General features: G+C 40.2%; 1 protein-coding gene across 8 annotated transcripts in view; it reads right to left on the bottom strand.

Moving 5' to 3' along the window:
- The window catches only part of CARMIL1 (capping protein regulator and myosin 1 linker 1), a 327354-nt gene that overhangs the window by 28186 nt on the left and 282700 nt on the right, over positions 1-16468 (bottom strand). For all 8 annotated transcript variants that reach the window (XM_037521032.2, XM_054698351.1, XM_054698353.1 and 5 more), the window contains exons 30-31: positions 7481-7547; positions 7050-7246 (exon numbers count right to left, since the gene is read on the bottom strand). In XM_037521032.2, coding sequence (XP_037376929.2) covers positions 7050-7246; positions 7481-7547 — 264 coding nt within the window. The remainder of the gene's footprint in view (positions 1-7049; positions 7247-7480; positions 7548-16468) is intronic.

The raw sequence follows: 16468 nt of genomic DNA, 5'->3' as shown, positions 1-16468 counted from the left end.
AACTGTTACAGAGAACAGGAAAGAGGCAAGCTTCCCAACTAATGTTATAAAGATAGAATAATTTTAAAAAACAAACTAGGTGGTAAATCTGGGGGGGAATAAAGAAAAATTACAGGTCTCTAACTTATACACAAATATGAAGAAATTATAAAACTATATGGTATACAAAGACTAGCAATGTATTAAAACAAAGCAAAAATATGATCAAAGACAGAAAATTCTATGTGATTCACCACAATTGTAGATTAAAAGAAAAAAATTATCAAGCTCAATAAATACTAAGAAAAAATACAATTAAAGCAGCATTCATTGAAATGAAAATTAGCAAACTAGGAGTGAAAGAATATTTCTCGACTGAAGAAATAATTTCAGAAACTGTTGTGTCTACCCAGTGGCTATTTTCTCCTGTTTACTCAGTAACAAAACCTTGTCTTATTTGTGGCATCAGTGTCACCAATGAAACTCTTACCTTCCTAGATGTTCTTGCAGTTGGGGCTGAAAATATGAATTATTTCTGCTCAGGGAGATGTATCTGCACATATACTGATTAAGTTCCGGATTTCCTGACATACATACCCTCTTTTCCTCTAAAATATGGTTACAAATACAGAAGATTATAGACTTTCTGTGAGTAAGAGCAAATAAAACTAGTCATCTGGATGATATAGTCATTAAAAAGGTGACTATAATCTGTACAGTACTTAGAAGGAGGGAGGTGATATGACCAGATCCTACTTAAGTACTCTTGTTTTGGGTGTCACAATGCAATTCATTTAGAAGAGAGTAGCAAGAATTAAAGTGGATTCTAGATAATATCATATAAGGAATATGAAATGAGCTGAGGAAATTTAGATTAGAAAAAGACATAGTAATGACTCATGAACATTTGAAAATCTTCTAGGTTAGAGACTAAATAACATGTGCCCCCTCCTAATGACAGTAAGAACATTGCTAAGTTAAAAATAAAAATATAGGTTTTAGCAACACAAAAAATATTTTCTTAGTAACTATAGCTTTTTGAACATGGAAGCTTCAGAGAAAACAATTCAGTAAAGATGAAACAGTCAAGTGATGGCTGTATAAGGATTTAAGCGTTTTGATAAGGGATTGGACAAGATGGCATCAAAATCCCCTTGTGATACTGCCATTTAAAGCATCTAGGCGGCCTCCCTGGTGGCACAGGAGTTAAAGACAGCACTCACCAGCCACTGCAGTGTGAGTTCAATCCCAGCCAGGGAGCAACCCACATGGCACACCAAACCTCTCCTGCCTTGCCCACTGGTCTGCTCAGCAGTTTATTTCGGTTGATCTGCCTGTTCTGCTGCCCACTCTGTCTCTGGTGAATGCTCTCTTCTCCCGCACCTCTGGCTTATACCCTCGTTCTTCTTGTATGCATAAATAAATCTTAAAAAAAAAATAAAGCATTTAGGAAAATGGATCACCCAGGATTTAGTCAGTTTTAGAGTTGGTATATTTCATAATGGGGCCAAGTGGTATAGGGCCAAGCCAAAAACATATGGCAAATGGCTAGCACTGACATAACAAGCAAAGCGCACCCATTGCATAGTAGATTACAATAATTCCAAGTGTGATCGTAGGCAAATCAGTTACTTGCCATGGGTTTCATCTTCCCTTGACTAATGAATTAGCAAATAGTGTTTAAAATTCCTTCTACCTGATGAGTCAAGTTAGTGGCAAAGTCAGCACTAGATTTAGAGCAGGTCTCCTGAGTCACAGTCTATTGCTTTTTCCATTCTTTTTAGGCAGATTTTTCAATGGTTTTCCTTTAGGGGATACTTTTCACGTATCACGGCATAATGACAATAGGTAAAAGCAGAAGGAAGCAACAGCTAGCTGGCCGTGGATGGGTGAGCTCTCCTCCATCCCTGGTGGGTGACAGGACTGGAATGCGTTTCTCAGGCTCACTGTGGTTAGGTGGTCATGTGGACCAGGTCTAGTTAAGGGGAGTCAAATGAAACCGGCATTGATTACTTTCAGACCTGGCCCATCAAACCTCATGGGCGAACCTTGGTGATTTGTTATTCTGCAGCTGAATGGGATAGGGCTTCAGGAAGCTAAGAGGTTAGAACCACAGATGAGAACATCCTGGGTCCTTGAGTGATCTGTACAAGGTTCCCTGGCTGGAAATACCTTACACTGGATGATATTGAGGGCAAGAACTAAGCTCTGAGTATCATGGACTTAACATATTACCCTCCCTAATACATTTCCTACCCACCTGCATTTGTTCAACCCTTTCATAGGTATTCTGGCACATTCTGGTGCCTTCCAAAAAGCATTTCTACTCATTTACTCAAGTGAAACTCTCATCCCGAAAGCACAGACTTTCTGAAAATCACTTCAACTAAGTAAATAACTCTTTTTTTTAAAGATTTATTTATTTATGTATGCAAGAGCTGGGATGTAGGCCAGAGATGCAGTGGGTGAGAGGATTCACCAGGGACAGAGTGGGGAGCCGAACAGGTAGATGTACTGAAATACATTGCTGAGCGGAGCAGCGTGTGAAGCAAGAGAGGTCTGCCATACCACGTGGGTCACCTCCCTGGCTGGGGATAGAATTTGTGCTACAGTGGCTGTGTAGAGCTTCATAGTGCTGCATCTCAACCCCTTGCGCCACCAGGGAGGACCCAGAAAATAACTTTTGAGTATGATTTTTGTGCAAAATTGGTTAACTTATTGCTTAATATGCATGAGTAAGAATCCCCCAAATTAGTGAGACACATTACGAGTGATCTGAATCAAAGTCCAGGGACGTTTTTCTCTTTCTTCTTCGTTGTTGGGCCAAGGGAAGCAGAACAGGGAACTATGGGGAAAGCAAATATTGACCCAGTAAAGATAGTTACTATTAATAAAATGCAATGGTACCTTGAAGGACAATATTTGCATTTAATAAAGGACTGCATAATTTTATTCCTATTTCTCTTGTTAACTCAGTGATATATATGCTGGTTCTTCAAAAATAAGTCAGCTCAGCTTCAAAAAGATCCCAAACCATGTCCAGATACACACTGGCAAGGAAGGAATGCTCATCAGCGGAGTCTCTTAGGCTGCTTTGAATACTACGGTAGAAGATTAAATCCTATGGGTGAATTAGCCATAATGGAATGTTTCGTTTGGAGTTCTTATATACACATTAACAAGATGAAACAGAAATAAACTGGTTATATTTGATCTCTGCTTAGTAAAAATAAATGGAAGGGTTTTAAGAGAGGTTTAGGGGAGACTTAAAGAGTCTTTATCAATTATTCATTAATTATCTGGCATTTTAAAATGATTATGGCTTGACCCAAGGTTAAATTTTTATGGTTGCTTAGTTTTTTTTAAATAGGTTATCTATGCTTCATATTTATACAGATATTTATTTGCATATTTTTGGCACAGGCATCAATAGTTTCAACACTAATATATTTAGCCCAGTAGAAACTGAGCTCTTGGCATTTAATTTAGCCTTAGGAAGTATTGTTTGGGTTTGAGTCCATGCTTCCAGACACAGAGCTGAAACCCTTGGAATTTCCTGAATGACAGAAGTAACATGAATGTCTTTTGTTAGTTATAACAAGTCCCTTCCAACCATACCTAAACTTAAGAAAGTGGGTCTTGGTGGGTCATGAAACAGCTCAGGATAAAGGCTGGCTGTCAGAGAAACCAACCATGTAATAACAGGTTTGGAAACTTCATCCCCATCCCCTGAGCCTGGGGAGAGGAGAGGCACTGCAGATTGAGTTAATCACCAAAGGACCAACAATTTACTCATTCCTGCCTACATCATGGAACTTCGATGGAGCTCCTAAATAACAAGGCTTGGAGAGCAAGGATGGTGAACACAGTGAATGCTGGGAGTGTGGTTTGCCCAGAGAGGCATGGGGGAGCTCCACACCCCTCCCCTCCTACCTGGCCCAATCATCTCTTCCATCTGACTGTTCCTGAATTGTATCCTTTATAAGTAAGAGTAAGTATCTTCTTGAGTTCTGTGAATCATTCTAGCAAATTAGTTTAGCAACACCTAAGTAGGGGGTTGTAGGAACTCTTCTGAATTTATAGCTGGCTGGCCAGAAGCACAGGAGGCAACCAGGGACCAGGGTCTAAAATGTGGGGAGCACTGAGCCCTTGACCTATGGTCTCTACTTAACTCCAAGAAGTTAGCATCAGAATTGAATTAAACTGTCAGACACCCAGTTAGTATCCAGAGTTGAAGTATAAGTTGGTGTAAGGGGAGAAACACCCATATATTTGGTGTCAGAAATGTTGAAAATAAAAACATTCCATACCTGGGTTTTGAGAATTTGACACCTTGGAAAGGCTTACTGGAGCATTAGAGGTCAAGGCCAAGTTCAGAAAAGCTAACCTCAACTTAGACTAGACTAAGTTTCTTCAGTCCTAGTCAAATGAACAAAGACAAAATAATGACAATATCAGATGATTGTTATGACTATGTGCTGATGACAAAGATGAGCTGCAAGCTCCTCGTTCTCAGTTGAAAAGGTGAATGAAGGGGACTGTAGCTTCACAGAGCTGTTAGACGTGAAAGCACTTTGAAAACTGCCAGCACTACAGAATTGTAAGGTGGTATAGTTTTACTGTGGACCCAAAGAAAGGCAAGCTATGCCATGTTTTCTCAGTTTACCAAGGCTCTGGCAAGAAGTTAGATGTGGCCATAATCTAAGATCTTAGGCCACACCTTGTGCTACGACATAGCTCTCCCTACCATGCCTGGGTGTGAGGACCCCATGAGCCTGGCCTTTACTGTGGACAAGGCTAAAATCTCTCTAGAGTATATTTATAGTATATTTTTCACTAGGATACCATCACGGCTTTCTCCCCTTCCCTTCCTTCGTATTTTTTCAATGAGTAAAAAAAAAACATATACACACACCACACTCTCACTAGTTAATCTGCTAAAAACTCCCACATGGAAAGACCCAAAGAGGAATCACTGATTTTGTAACTATCCGGAATCCAAAATGTGAGAGGTTATCTTTGTCCCCACCTGAAAAGACTGTGCTCTTATTTTAAGAAAAGAAAAATGTATTCTTCTAAAAATATGTAATCATGCACTAAAACATTTAAATCCAATATATCAGAAAAGATCAATTCACTAAAATGTTGTTGTTGTTGTTTTTTTAATCCAAGTCAAGCACTAAGAGTCAAATGAACCAAAGACAATTAGCCTGATCTAGTATGAGGAAATGTTTGGCTGTGCCAATAATCTGTTGTGACCTTTATTTATCTATGTCTCAAATCTATCATCCAAGTATTGCTGAACAGCTACTATATTGTAAACCCATACTGAGTATGGAGTATAAAACCATGGTGCATAAGCTACATGACTTCCTATATGGAGTTTGCACACAAGGAAGAGAGGCCCTGGAGAATGAGGGTCTCCATGGAAGAATGCTCAGGCTGTGCACTGTGCAAAGGTCATCTGTAAGAATTACCTTCCCTAGAGTCATATAACCCCAGTCCTGTGGCAGCAGAGAAGTCTTGCCTCAGTGGATCTGCAAGATGAGTACTTTTGAGCCCAGAAAGTAGGAGTGGGGAGGGGAAGCCATGAGTAAAAGATTGCAGTATTGGACAATGAAACACAGGATGTGTGAATGGATGGTTGAGCAGGACAGAGGAGGAAGGTGGGAGAGTAGGTCAGGTTAGTGATGGGGAGCTGGTACTCAGGATACTATCATCATCAGCTGGTGATGTTCCAAGGTGGTCAAGGGATATAAGAGGATGGGCCGCTTTACACAGAAAGACAGGCTCCAAGGTTTGACTCTGTTGAGTCAGAGTACTCTGGGACATTCAAGTTAAGGAGACAGGTGAAAATCTCAATCTAGAGCTGAGCAGAGGGAGCAGCAGTCAACAACAGAGAGTGAAACCGTGGGTTTCAATGGCATCAGCCAGACAGCAAATAATACAGTGAAAGGGCAGGCAGAGGAGAACTAAAAAGGTATCACCGGGGAGCTGGATGGGAAAGAAGAATGTCTCCACTCAGAGGTCTAGGAAGGATGGCACTGTCCGTGTCAAGCAACAGCTGAGATGTCCAGTAAGATGACAGCTGACAAGCATCTACAGGATTAGGTAGAGAGTGACCTTGGCAGGGTAGTTTGGGTTGAATAGGGAGGCAAAGACTTTGGGGGGTTGCAAAATGACAGGAAGATGAAGAAGAAAGATAATGGGCACAAACATTTTCAAGGAGTCTGATTGTACAGGAGAGAAACGACATTAGGCAGAGGGGGACATGGGGTAACGACATCAAGACTCCTTAGCACACACAATTCACACTTCTCTGTCTACGCCACACCACACACCTCCTGCCAGGGCCTCGTGTGTCCAGTATATCAGCTCAGGGTTAGTAAGAGCAAAGGTACAGGAGCAGGTCAGACTGTGGAGGTGGGGACGCTGATGGTTGCACTCCAAGATCAAATGCAAACAACTTTTAATTGCAAGTAAATCCACTGGAACTTATCTTCCATCTTTCAGTCACTATCAAATTCTGCAGCCTGTCTATCTCACTGATGTAACCAGTATTTCTCTAGGGGCTTTCACATCCTGAGGGGTTGAAAATTTGACAATGTTGTCTTTTCCAAAACTGTCAAGCAGGGCCTCCCCGGTGGTGCAGCGATTGAGCACTGGGTGGTGAAGCTGCCCTCTGCCTCTGCAACACTGGTTCGATCCCCGGCCGCCGGACGAGGGTCCCACATGGCGTGCAGACCTCTCCTGGCGTCCACTGCTCCCCTCAGCTCAGCAGTGTATTTCGTCAGTCGGCCTGTTCTGTTCCCCGTTCTGGCTCTGGCGAATTCTCCCACCCTCCCGTGCTTCTGACTGTACCCAGTGCTTGTATAAATAAACAAATCTTTAAAAAAAAAAAACCAAAAAACTGTCAAGCACCAATGGCGATATTATGCATGAATATGGCATGGAGAGGCTCCAGTCTCCTTAACTATGAGCTTCATGCTGGGCAGCAGGCTCTAGGAGCCCCTGCAGCTCTTCTCTGGGAAGAAAAGGGAAGAAAGGAGGGGACTCTCCAGCCCACCTACCGCGGCTTGGGTGGGCTGCTGCTTCTTATTGCGCTTCGGCCTTAACTTGGTAAAGTGCTCCAGTTTCCTCCCTTCCTCAGAGGGCAGCTCTGCGATGAAGCCCGAGTTCCGCTTCTCTTGTCGGATGGATGGGAAAGGTGGGTCTTCGATGTGAATTGGCACCTCTTCCAGTGCTTTATCCAGATCAAACTCCATTTCTAAAATAAAGCAAATGCCCATGACTAAAGCTTAATGGCAGAGAGATGGGGAAAAAAAATCCCTACAACTAATTTGAAGTCTACACAGAATAGCAAACACTCATTCATAAATCACCATGCTTTCTCAGTGTTTACTCACAGAGAATCCCTAAGAAACGACCCTGATGTGGTCACAGGTGCTTGCCAGGGTGTTTCATGTATGTGGGGAAATGAGGGGAAGACCAAGACACTCACCAAAGGCTCTGGAAACAGGCCGTAGCATTCGGCTGTGGATACTCTTCCTTTTGGATTTGGGAGTCATCTGGCAATAAAATAAAGCATGCACTGAGACAGGAATTCACAGAAAACTTTCCTTTCAAACTTCAGAAACATTTAGGAGAGGCTGGAGGGTAAGCATTTGAGACCAGCTATTTCAGCTCAGTTACTTGTTTCTCTGCTTTGGAGGATGGTAGGTAACATCTGAACGCCTGAGGGAAGACTGAACCAAAACATTTTGAAATGTTTACAATTTTCTCAAATGATATATAACTAAGTTCTTTCTTTCCCCCAGCCCCAATCAGTTACATTCTATTTATATAGCTGAAAGGAACAATGAATGATAAAGAATTTCACTCCAAGCTGTGTTTGGATACTAAAATAGATATAAAGGACAGGATTGAAAGATTGTAAAAATAAGGCGCTAAATGTGAAAACACAATTACACACTATTCATTATCACAGTCCCATCAATGTGAGTGACACCTGGCTCTTGAACTACTTGAGCAGTTTTAACTCTTGTTTTACATTTCTACCACCAAGACTGTGATCTTTACATTATGGACAGACTGATAGGAAAATAAAAATGTCATAATTCAGAAATCCACATGAGCTGTCCCTTCTCAGTAAGATGTCTTTGATCCTGAAATTCTAAAAAAAAAAAAAAAAAAAAAAAAAAAGTGAGACCCAAACCATGGTCAAAATTTTAGGGTATTTGTTAGCACTGGTGCCAACTGTTGATTATATAGAGCTAACCCTAAGGAGGGCATTATCTTCTCCCTCTGAAGGATCATCCAAGCCAAAGCTGTAAGGAAGGAACCTTTGTCATCACCTACACAAACAAAACTGAAGAAAGAAATAGTCAGGGGGAGGGCACTGGCTACCCTTCAAGCTGTCAGGGGAACAGAGCCAAGGAGAGACCGCATTATGAAAGTTAGTCCTGCATCCCTCCTTCTATACCATGTTATTATATGAACATGCAAATGGATGAGTCTTAGGGATGTTCGAGCTGGTTTGATACCTGAAACTGGATATTTGTGTAAAGTATGAGATCGCATAGTTGAAGGAACTTGGTTTGTAGACTTTAACAGGCTGTCATAGGAGGCTTTCTCAAAAAAAAAAAAAAATCACGTGACAAACTTTCTCTGGGTCGAATAATAAAATGGTTCATAATGATCTTTAAAGCAAAGGACTTTATAGTTTTGACAATTTTATGCCAGTTTTAACAATAATATCCCTTTTATTATGTTATCATCAGGAATAAAGGGGCAGGGAACAACGATGAGCAACTATATTTAGATCTAGACCTGCCTTCCAGAAACATACAATTAAACTTGCTGAGTTGGTTCTTTCAAGGTAGATAATCTAAGGACTATTTCTAAAACAAAGGTTTTGCAGATTCAATAAAAATACAGTCAACCCAATGGAATCCAGTTTCAAGGTAGTTCTCCCCAAAATAGGCCTTCAGCTGACTGAACAGGTTAACTGCCTGATTGGTCAATTCATAAGTGAAACTTACTCTAAAAAATAATTCTCAGGATAGATAAGCAAGATACCAGAGTAAATGCTGTGTTTGGTTGCAAGAAATTCTTATGTATCAAATCCATCTTGTATTTAAGCATCATAGATAAAAGAATCAAAGAGTAGCCTGGGGTATAATTTCCAGTCTATTCATTTAGATAAAAATAAATAGGAAAGTCTAAAAATTCCTGGAATGAAATTGTCTTCCAAACTTTTTCCTGTGATTCTTACTAGATTTTATAGAGAGTCTATGGGCAAAAACAATCTGGCTCTGTCTCCCTACTGAGACTTTTGTAACTTATGATACCAAATACACTTCAAACATGACCATGGATATTTTATAGACATCACTTTTTAGAAATATATGAAAATTTGATGGAATTATATATAAAGGCATAGCTATAATATAAAAGATACAATAGAGACTCATTTGCAAACTGATGCTTATCTGGAAATGGGACATTCAGCTCAACCTAATTGTAGAGACCAGTTAAGAAACAAAATCATCTGCATTTTTGATGGTAGACATCAATCCCAAAGATGAACTAATTTGCTCTTCTTGATCTAACATTCTAGTATCTGGAAACCTAGTATACATTGCTCTTGTAAGTGCAAACAGCTTGGAACTGCATTATGCATAATACACTCTTTCACTGTATTTGAACTATGTGTTAGTTCTGAAGTTTTGCCACATTTGACAGAGTGATGGCCTTTTGCTAAAATAAACAGGACTGGCAATCACGCCTGTGTCTACAACTGAGATTAAGAATGCAACGCATTCTGCACATTTCTTTGTAAACTGTCTTATAATCTCCTTCATGGAAAAGGTTAATAAGGATTTAAGTACAAGAGCAAAGGGGAAAAGTCAATCTTAATTTTCCCATATTTTTCTTTATTTCCTTTGTAATTTTTCTCCCTTAACAGTTTTACATAAAATATAGACTTGGTCAGTCTTACTGGCTTATTCCCATGATCCCATTACATTTAAGTCTAAAGCAAGAGGAAATACAAATGTGACTGATGATTATCCACGAAAGTGTACATTTAGGCACAAATATTCTAGATTTCTCTAGAAATCTGGTTTATATACACTCCTCTCTCCCCTTTTCCATGCATGCTGGTTCAATGAATTGCACCCTGAGGGGGGCGAAAGATCAGGTTTTACAGTCCTCTTTAGAACCGTTAACTCTCTTGGACTGAATGAAAGGGTTTGTTTTCTCAGACTGTTTCTTAGTTCTCATTTACCTTCCGTGGACATTTATCAATGCCTAAGTATTTTCTGGTTGGAGAAATCACAAAATGAAGGGGCTCAGGAATTGAAGCAGAAGAAGCACATACCAAATGGACCTTTCAAAATCAATCCATGATTTTTAACGCTGCCAACTATTACACTAAACCTGGACGAAATCACTTTATCTTTTAAAAAAGCATCTTATGAAAAGTTTTGTTCAATATTCACATCTGCAGGAAATAGGAGAAACAATGTGTTAAGCCACACTTTAAAATGTAATTTTAGATGGAAAACTCTAAAATAGACCTCTTCCCTATCTTAACATCAAAAACTTTCAATAAATCCCCCATTTTGGCAGAAAGTGTGAATGAAATACACAGCACTATTCTCTAAGAATCCAAAGGGCACACTGTCTACTTGTTCTGAGATCTTATTCATTTGATGCAATTTTTCTAACAGATTAAAACTATTCTTAATATAGGTAAATCCACTTTTAGTCAAATAAAAAGACTTTTTTCTGTTTTAATATGTGATTAGTATGTAATTCCTAGACATAAGCATTTAATTTCTAAAAAAAAAATAAGAGTTAAATTGTCTTATTATCACTAAAATAGGATGGGGTACTGTCTTTGTTCATTTTACCAAATTTTTACAAAGAAAACAAACACTGGCATTCCAATGTCAAGAATCTCTAATACTCTCCAAGGTTAAAAAGACAAAGAAAGATCAACTGATTAAAAAAAAAAAGGTGGGAAGCAGATTAGTAAAATTCTTCTCATTTAACAAGTGTCTCCTGATGCTACAATCCTGGGAAACAATATGACAAAGATCAGAAAAAACTTTATGCAATAAGGTCTTTTTATTTTTTTTTTTTACATGAATGAAATAAAGCCTTTTCCCCTCTTGAAAATGTTTATTCCCTCTTCAGCAACACTCTGCTTGCTTTCAGGCACATGGCTGGGGATATTTTAACATCATAGCCTATTTTGCTAGCTGAACCATCTTGTAAAGTGCAATCTTGTTTTTAAAATGTTCCTATTTCATTCAGGATCCACAGATGGATGACGACACCACAGTCTCCTGGGAGACCAGCCAGTCAGCACAGAAGCAAATGGAGCACAAGAATGTAAACTAATACAGCGGAAACTGCAGAGCCACCAAAAAATACTTACACTTGTACAGCAGAGAGTCTCCATGCAGCAAAAAGAAAGGGAAAAAAAAATATGAATGGAAGAGAGATAAAGCAACAACGTTACAAGGAAGGGGGGGGCAGGGAGAGACATTCACAAACCAACAGAAAAACTACACAAAAAAGCCTTTATAGCAAAGGAATAAGGCAAGAATGAGGCCAAAATATTACAAGCTTAAGCATCCAAACTAGCTTTTGAAAAGCAGAAGCACGACAGCTTGGAAATTGCAGAACCTATTAGAAATATTAGGTCTTTTGCTAAGAGCGTGCACAGCGACATCTACCGGTCCCAAAAGGTATTAATGTCCTCTGGGGGAGCAGCCATCACTGGCTCCACAAGAACATGGTGGACAGAACACGAGGTGGGTGGAGACCAGCAAACCCATGCAGGTTTGGGTTCCTAGGTCACAGGGAGAGGCCCAGCAGCAAAGTGCGGACGGTATGTCTATGGCATATATCGGGCCTTCCCTCTGGGGCCCTTTTTCATCATCCTCTGCTCCCCTTTGCATCTGAGCCTTCTTCAGTAACTGTGACCTCTCTTCCCCTCAGTCATGAAAGCTTTCCAGGAAAGGATCTGACATCAGCTCTCGCACAGTTACCTCCCCACAGGGTAATTAAATGCTGATGATACCTTCCACCTGAGTGGGAATTTATGTCACCTGACATGTACATACACTAAATCCCTAAAAAATTTAAAATCTCAATTCGTCGTCAACTAACAGTTATGAGGGCATATTCATACGTTATATTCTGAAAACCTATGAAAGAACTCTTACAAATGTAAGACCCAAGAAGGCCTGCTGTACACAGTGAAAACGAAGTGTGGTGTGAACTTGACGTTTCTTGAAACCTCATCCTGACAAAGGAAGGTCATCTACTCCATCTACCTGGCATTGACTTATTTCTCCTAAGTTCTTTTTTTGTGTGTGTCAGTTTTTCTCATTGGACCACAGGATGGGAATACAGCACTCCTTCCTGTACAAATGCAAAAAGTTTGGTTTCCTTCAGAGGAAAGTTGGCTCATAAGGAAAAGGTGTTCCTATCACCATCAGCACCATCAATTTTATCTGCTTAGCAGAAAGACTTCCACCAGCAATGTCCTGAAGGAACCTTAATCTCTGGATTTCAACTTTCATACTTTATTAGGTAATTTTTTTTTTCACAGTAGATTTATATTGACAACATCCTTGCTGAGTGAGAGAAGCAGAAGTAAAACTTTATTTTTGAATATCCAACCATATTTTTCAATTGGCCAAAATAAAGATGCCTGCTGCTATCCTCATGCATCTCTTCGAAAGCTTCCTTCAGGTGACTATGGATACCCATATAAGAGAGTGAGAGCAGATGGTTAGGTCCTGTAGATCATTTTAGACTTTCCTTCTCTTTGGGAAAGGTTAATTCAACTAGACAAGTATTCTGTCCCAATTACCCACCTAAAGATCATTATATGTAAAGGTGAGGCATCTGGCACCTTCCAATTGGTTCAAATCCTACAATGACAGGCAGGGGGAAAAAGGTGTGTGTATGTGTGTGTGTATATATATATATATTCACATTGCCATAAAGAGGGAAACCACAGCATTTCAACAGAATGATGATCAACAGTTCCTGCTCCATCTCCTCTGCATACTTTTGGGAACACACTGAATTATAACAACTTCAACATCGTCCATCAGGATGAGGGAAGGTCTAGTGAGTGAAGAGAAGTCCTCTCTCAAGAGTATGTCTCACGCTCAAGACTCTGGGCTCTAAGAACTGAGCAGGAATCCTGGATCTGTCCCTTCAGGGGCTGGATAACTTGGTGAATGCTTTTGTAAAGCCAGACCTGGTTCTCTAGTTTGTAAAATAAATTGTTTTGAGAATGAAATAAGATAATGAATACAAAGTGCTTAGCACAGAGCCTGGCAGGCGTGCCAGTTAATGACTTCACGGTGTTTCAATAATTGGTAATGATATGAACATTAGGGATAGTATTTTTTCATCTTCTTCCAAGGAGAAGATGGGGGGAGGGAGGAGAATATATAAGCAGTAGACCCAATAACAAAACAAAATTGGGACGAATCTAAAAGACTATAAAACAGGGAAAATCTAAAATGAGGCTATTCCTTAGCCAAAAGGAAAAAAACAAAACAAAACCCTTTTATATAGCAAACATGAACAAATCATAGAAGATAAAATTGAGTGAAGAAAGCAAGTTTCAGAAAGAGACACCTGATATGAATCCATTGATACAAATTCTAAATGGCAATTAACACTACACTATCTGGGAATACATGGACATCTGAACATACAAATTGAACAAGAAGCATCCCGTCACACTTGACATGGATGGTGGTGCCTCAGGGTGGGGAGCAGAAAGCTCCCAGTAGTGCTCAAAGCAGTAACTTATTCAGTTATGTTTTATACTATTTACAACTCAACAAATATTTATTGTATACCTACTGTATACTGGGCCCTTTTAGAGAAGGGGGATGGGTTTAGCAGTAAGAGAATAGATGGGTCCCTGAATTCCTGGAGTTCATATCCAAAAAAAAAAAAAATTGGCTAAGCAACATTAAGGTATTAATGGTATCTGTCAAGTTAGTGGGAATAAGGGAGATGGCATCTTTGAGGTACTTTTGGTGACGTCTTACTGTAACCGTAATCCCCAGGGAAATGGGAGGTTTCAGGTTCCCTGTCCAAACGAACAGGTGGAGCTGGGGAGGGAGGTGAAGCTAGAAAAGACTAGGGAAAGGACTGGATGAGGAGGAAGAAAGAAATGGAAAAAGAATACTGGAGGAGGCACATGCAGCAGAGACATGTGAAGAGGCTGCCGCACTTGCTTCTTGGCCTTGGGTTTGTATCAGGGATTGGGGGGACATGGAAGGACTTGAAAGCGACAGAGATGTGGGTGAGAGACCCCTGGGGAGGCTGACAGTGGCAGCCTTTATCTTGACTTGGGTTTTGATGTTGCTCTTTTCCTTCCAGACTTGCCTGGGCCCTTCTACCCCTAAGGAGGTGACTTAGCCTCTGGCAGGCTTTTGGGCCTTAGTGGACCTGCTTTGGGGTAACCCTGTTTGACTCGGAATTGACGCATGAGGGGATGGGTAACTTTGGGTGCTCTGTGTGGAAACTACTTCAATTATATTCTTTATTTATTGCACACTAATTGTTACACACTAATTATATTAAAGTGCTTTTCACCGTTTTATTAAGAGTATGTTTTGTCTTTATGTAACGAATGGCAGAACCCATTAAGGGCATACAGGTTTAGGGATGCTGGGGGCGGGGGGGTTCCTGAGTCTGTCTGCTACCATCAGGAGCGTCTCGGGAATACTTAAAGGTATCACTCTGGCCATCTAGCACTTATGGGCTATCTGGACTATTCCAAAGACACCCCAATAGAAGAAACTCCATTGAAGAACATTACCAAGGCCACTGCCTGATGGGAGCAAAGACAAAGTGACCCATTTAACCGTATTAGTTTGGGGGCAGGAACTGATCCAAATACTTGGAAAACCTGCACCGATTCTTAAAATAGCTCAGGGTTGTATGTGCAAGTGCTAGTGTGGTTCAAAGAGATCTTCCATCTCAACACTGTGGAGCTTAAGAAGCCAAGTTAAAACAAACAAGCTGGCACCACATTTATCTTCTTCATTTTCTTTACCATGAAATTCACATGACAAATTTTTAAGAGATTTAATGCGTTCTTATAAAAAATATAAAAATGATTTGTCAACCATTTTTTCAATTTGAAATAACATTGGTTTATAAGATTAAGAGGTACAGAATCACTCCCCTTCAGGTACTGTTACCACACCCCATCCTCCACCCAAACACCATAGTCCTCCACTCTGGTCCATTGTGCTCCCTTCTCCACTTTGTCCTTGCTCCTCCCCACCAAACATTTTAGTGCTTCCTTTTAATAAGAGTACTGAGAAAGAGACTTGATGCTTGGGTAGGGGAAAAAAAAAAAGGTCTGTAGTTAGAAAAATAGGGGGAAATCAGGGTTTACCTCTAAGCATGATAACTTAGACAAATTTGCCCAAGGACCCAAAGGGGCCTTGTAGTACCCACCTCATCAGCTCCCCAGGGGCAGAAATTGCATCACACTGATAAGAATTCCACCTACAGAAAGTGGTCCAGTCTGTATATTTACTTTTTATTTTATTTTTTTTGGCTTGCATTTTATTTTTTTTAATTTAAATATTTTATTTTATATAATTTTTACATCTTTTTTCATCTTTGCACAATGTATGCCTTTTCATTTTGGTTATATTCCCCATACAATTGAACCCACCCCCCCTTATTTCGACCCTAGTCCTTCCTCTCCCCTTCCCTTCCCCCCCAGTATGTCTCTGGTTTATAGCTGCTTGTTGCTTTTGATTTTTACTTTGTATTAATTAGTTTTCTTCCTGATCTCTTATTTAGGTTTTCTAAGTTCCATAGCTAAGAACAGAAACAGGAAGTACTCAGGTAGAGATGAACACTTTTCACAAGTTCAGTGACCAAAAACACTTCCTACAGGATCCTTGATCACAAAAAGCAGTGATCATGGTCAAATTTTCTTTTTAAAACAAAGCAAAATTCTTTTTGAAACATCTTAAACAGTGTTTCCACCTCACATAATGGATAAGCTAGATTAATAAGGCTGGCCCCGTCTGCCCCTTTCTGATGGGTCTCCACCAGGAGGTGCCTTAGACTTGTAGGAAGCTTTTGGACCTCAGTGGACCTACTTCAGGGCAACCCTGTTAGTTGGGAATTTACACATGAGGGGATGGGTAACTTTGGGTGCTCTGTGTGGAAACTATTTTAACTATATTCTTTCTCTATTGCACACTAATTATATTAACGTGTTTTTCTATTGAAGGTTTTACTAAGGGTATGTTTTGTCCTTATGCAACAGAATGACAGAACCCATTTAGAGCATGCAGGCTTGGGGGTGCCAGGAAATGCCTAGAGACTGACTGAGAGGGGCCCTCAGCAAGCCCCTCCCCACCCTCCTGCCCCCAGGTATCCCTGGGGGAGATCAGGTGAATAACTGAGT

Source organism: Talpa occidentalis, unplaced genomic scaffold, assembly GCF_014898055.3.
Source record: "Talpa occidentalis isolate TD23 unplaced genomic scaffold, MPIMG_talOcc4v2.1 talOcc4.2, whole genome shotgun sequence".
In the NCBI taxonomy this organism is placed as follows: Eukaryota; Metazoa; Chordata; class Mammalia; order Eulipotyphla; family Talpidae; genus Talpa; species Talpa occidentalis.
Note: the sequence above shows the minus strand (reverse complement) of the source record. Positions and strands in the feature narration are given on the sequence as shown.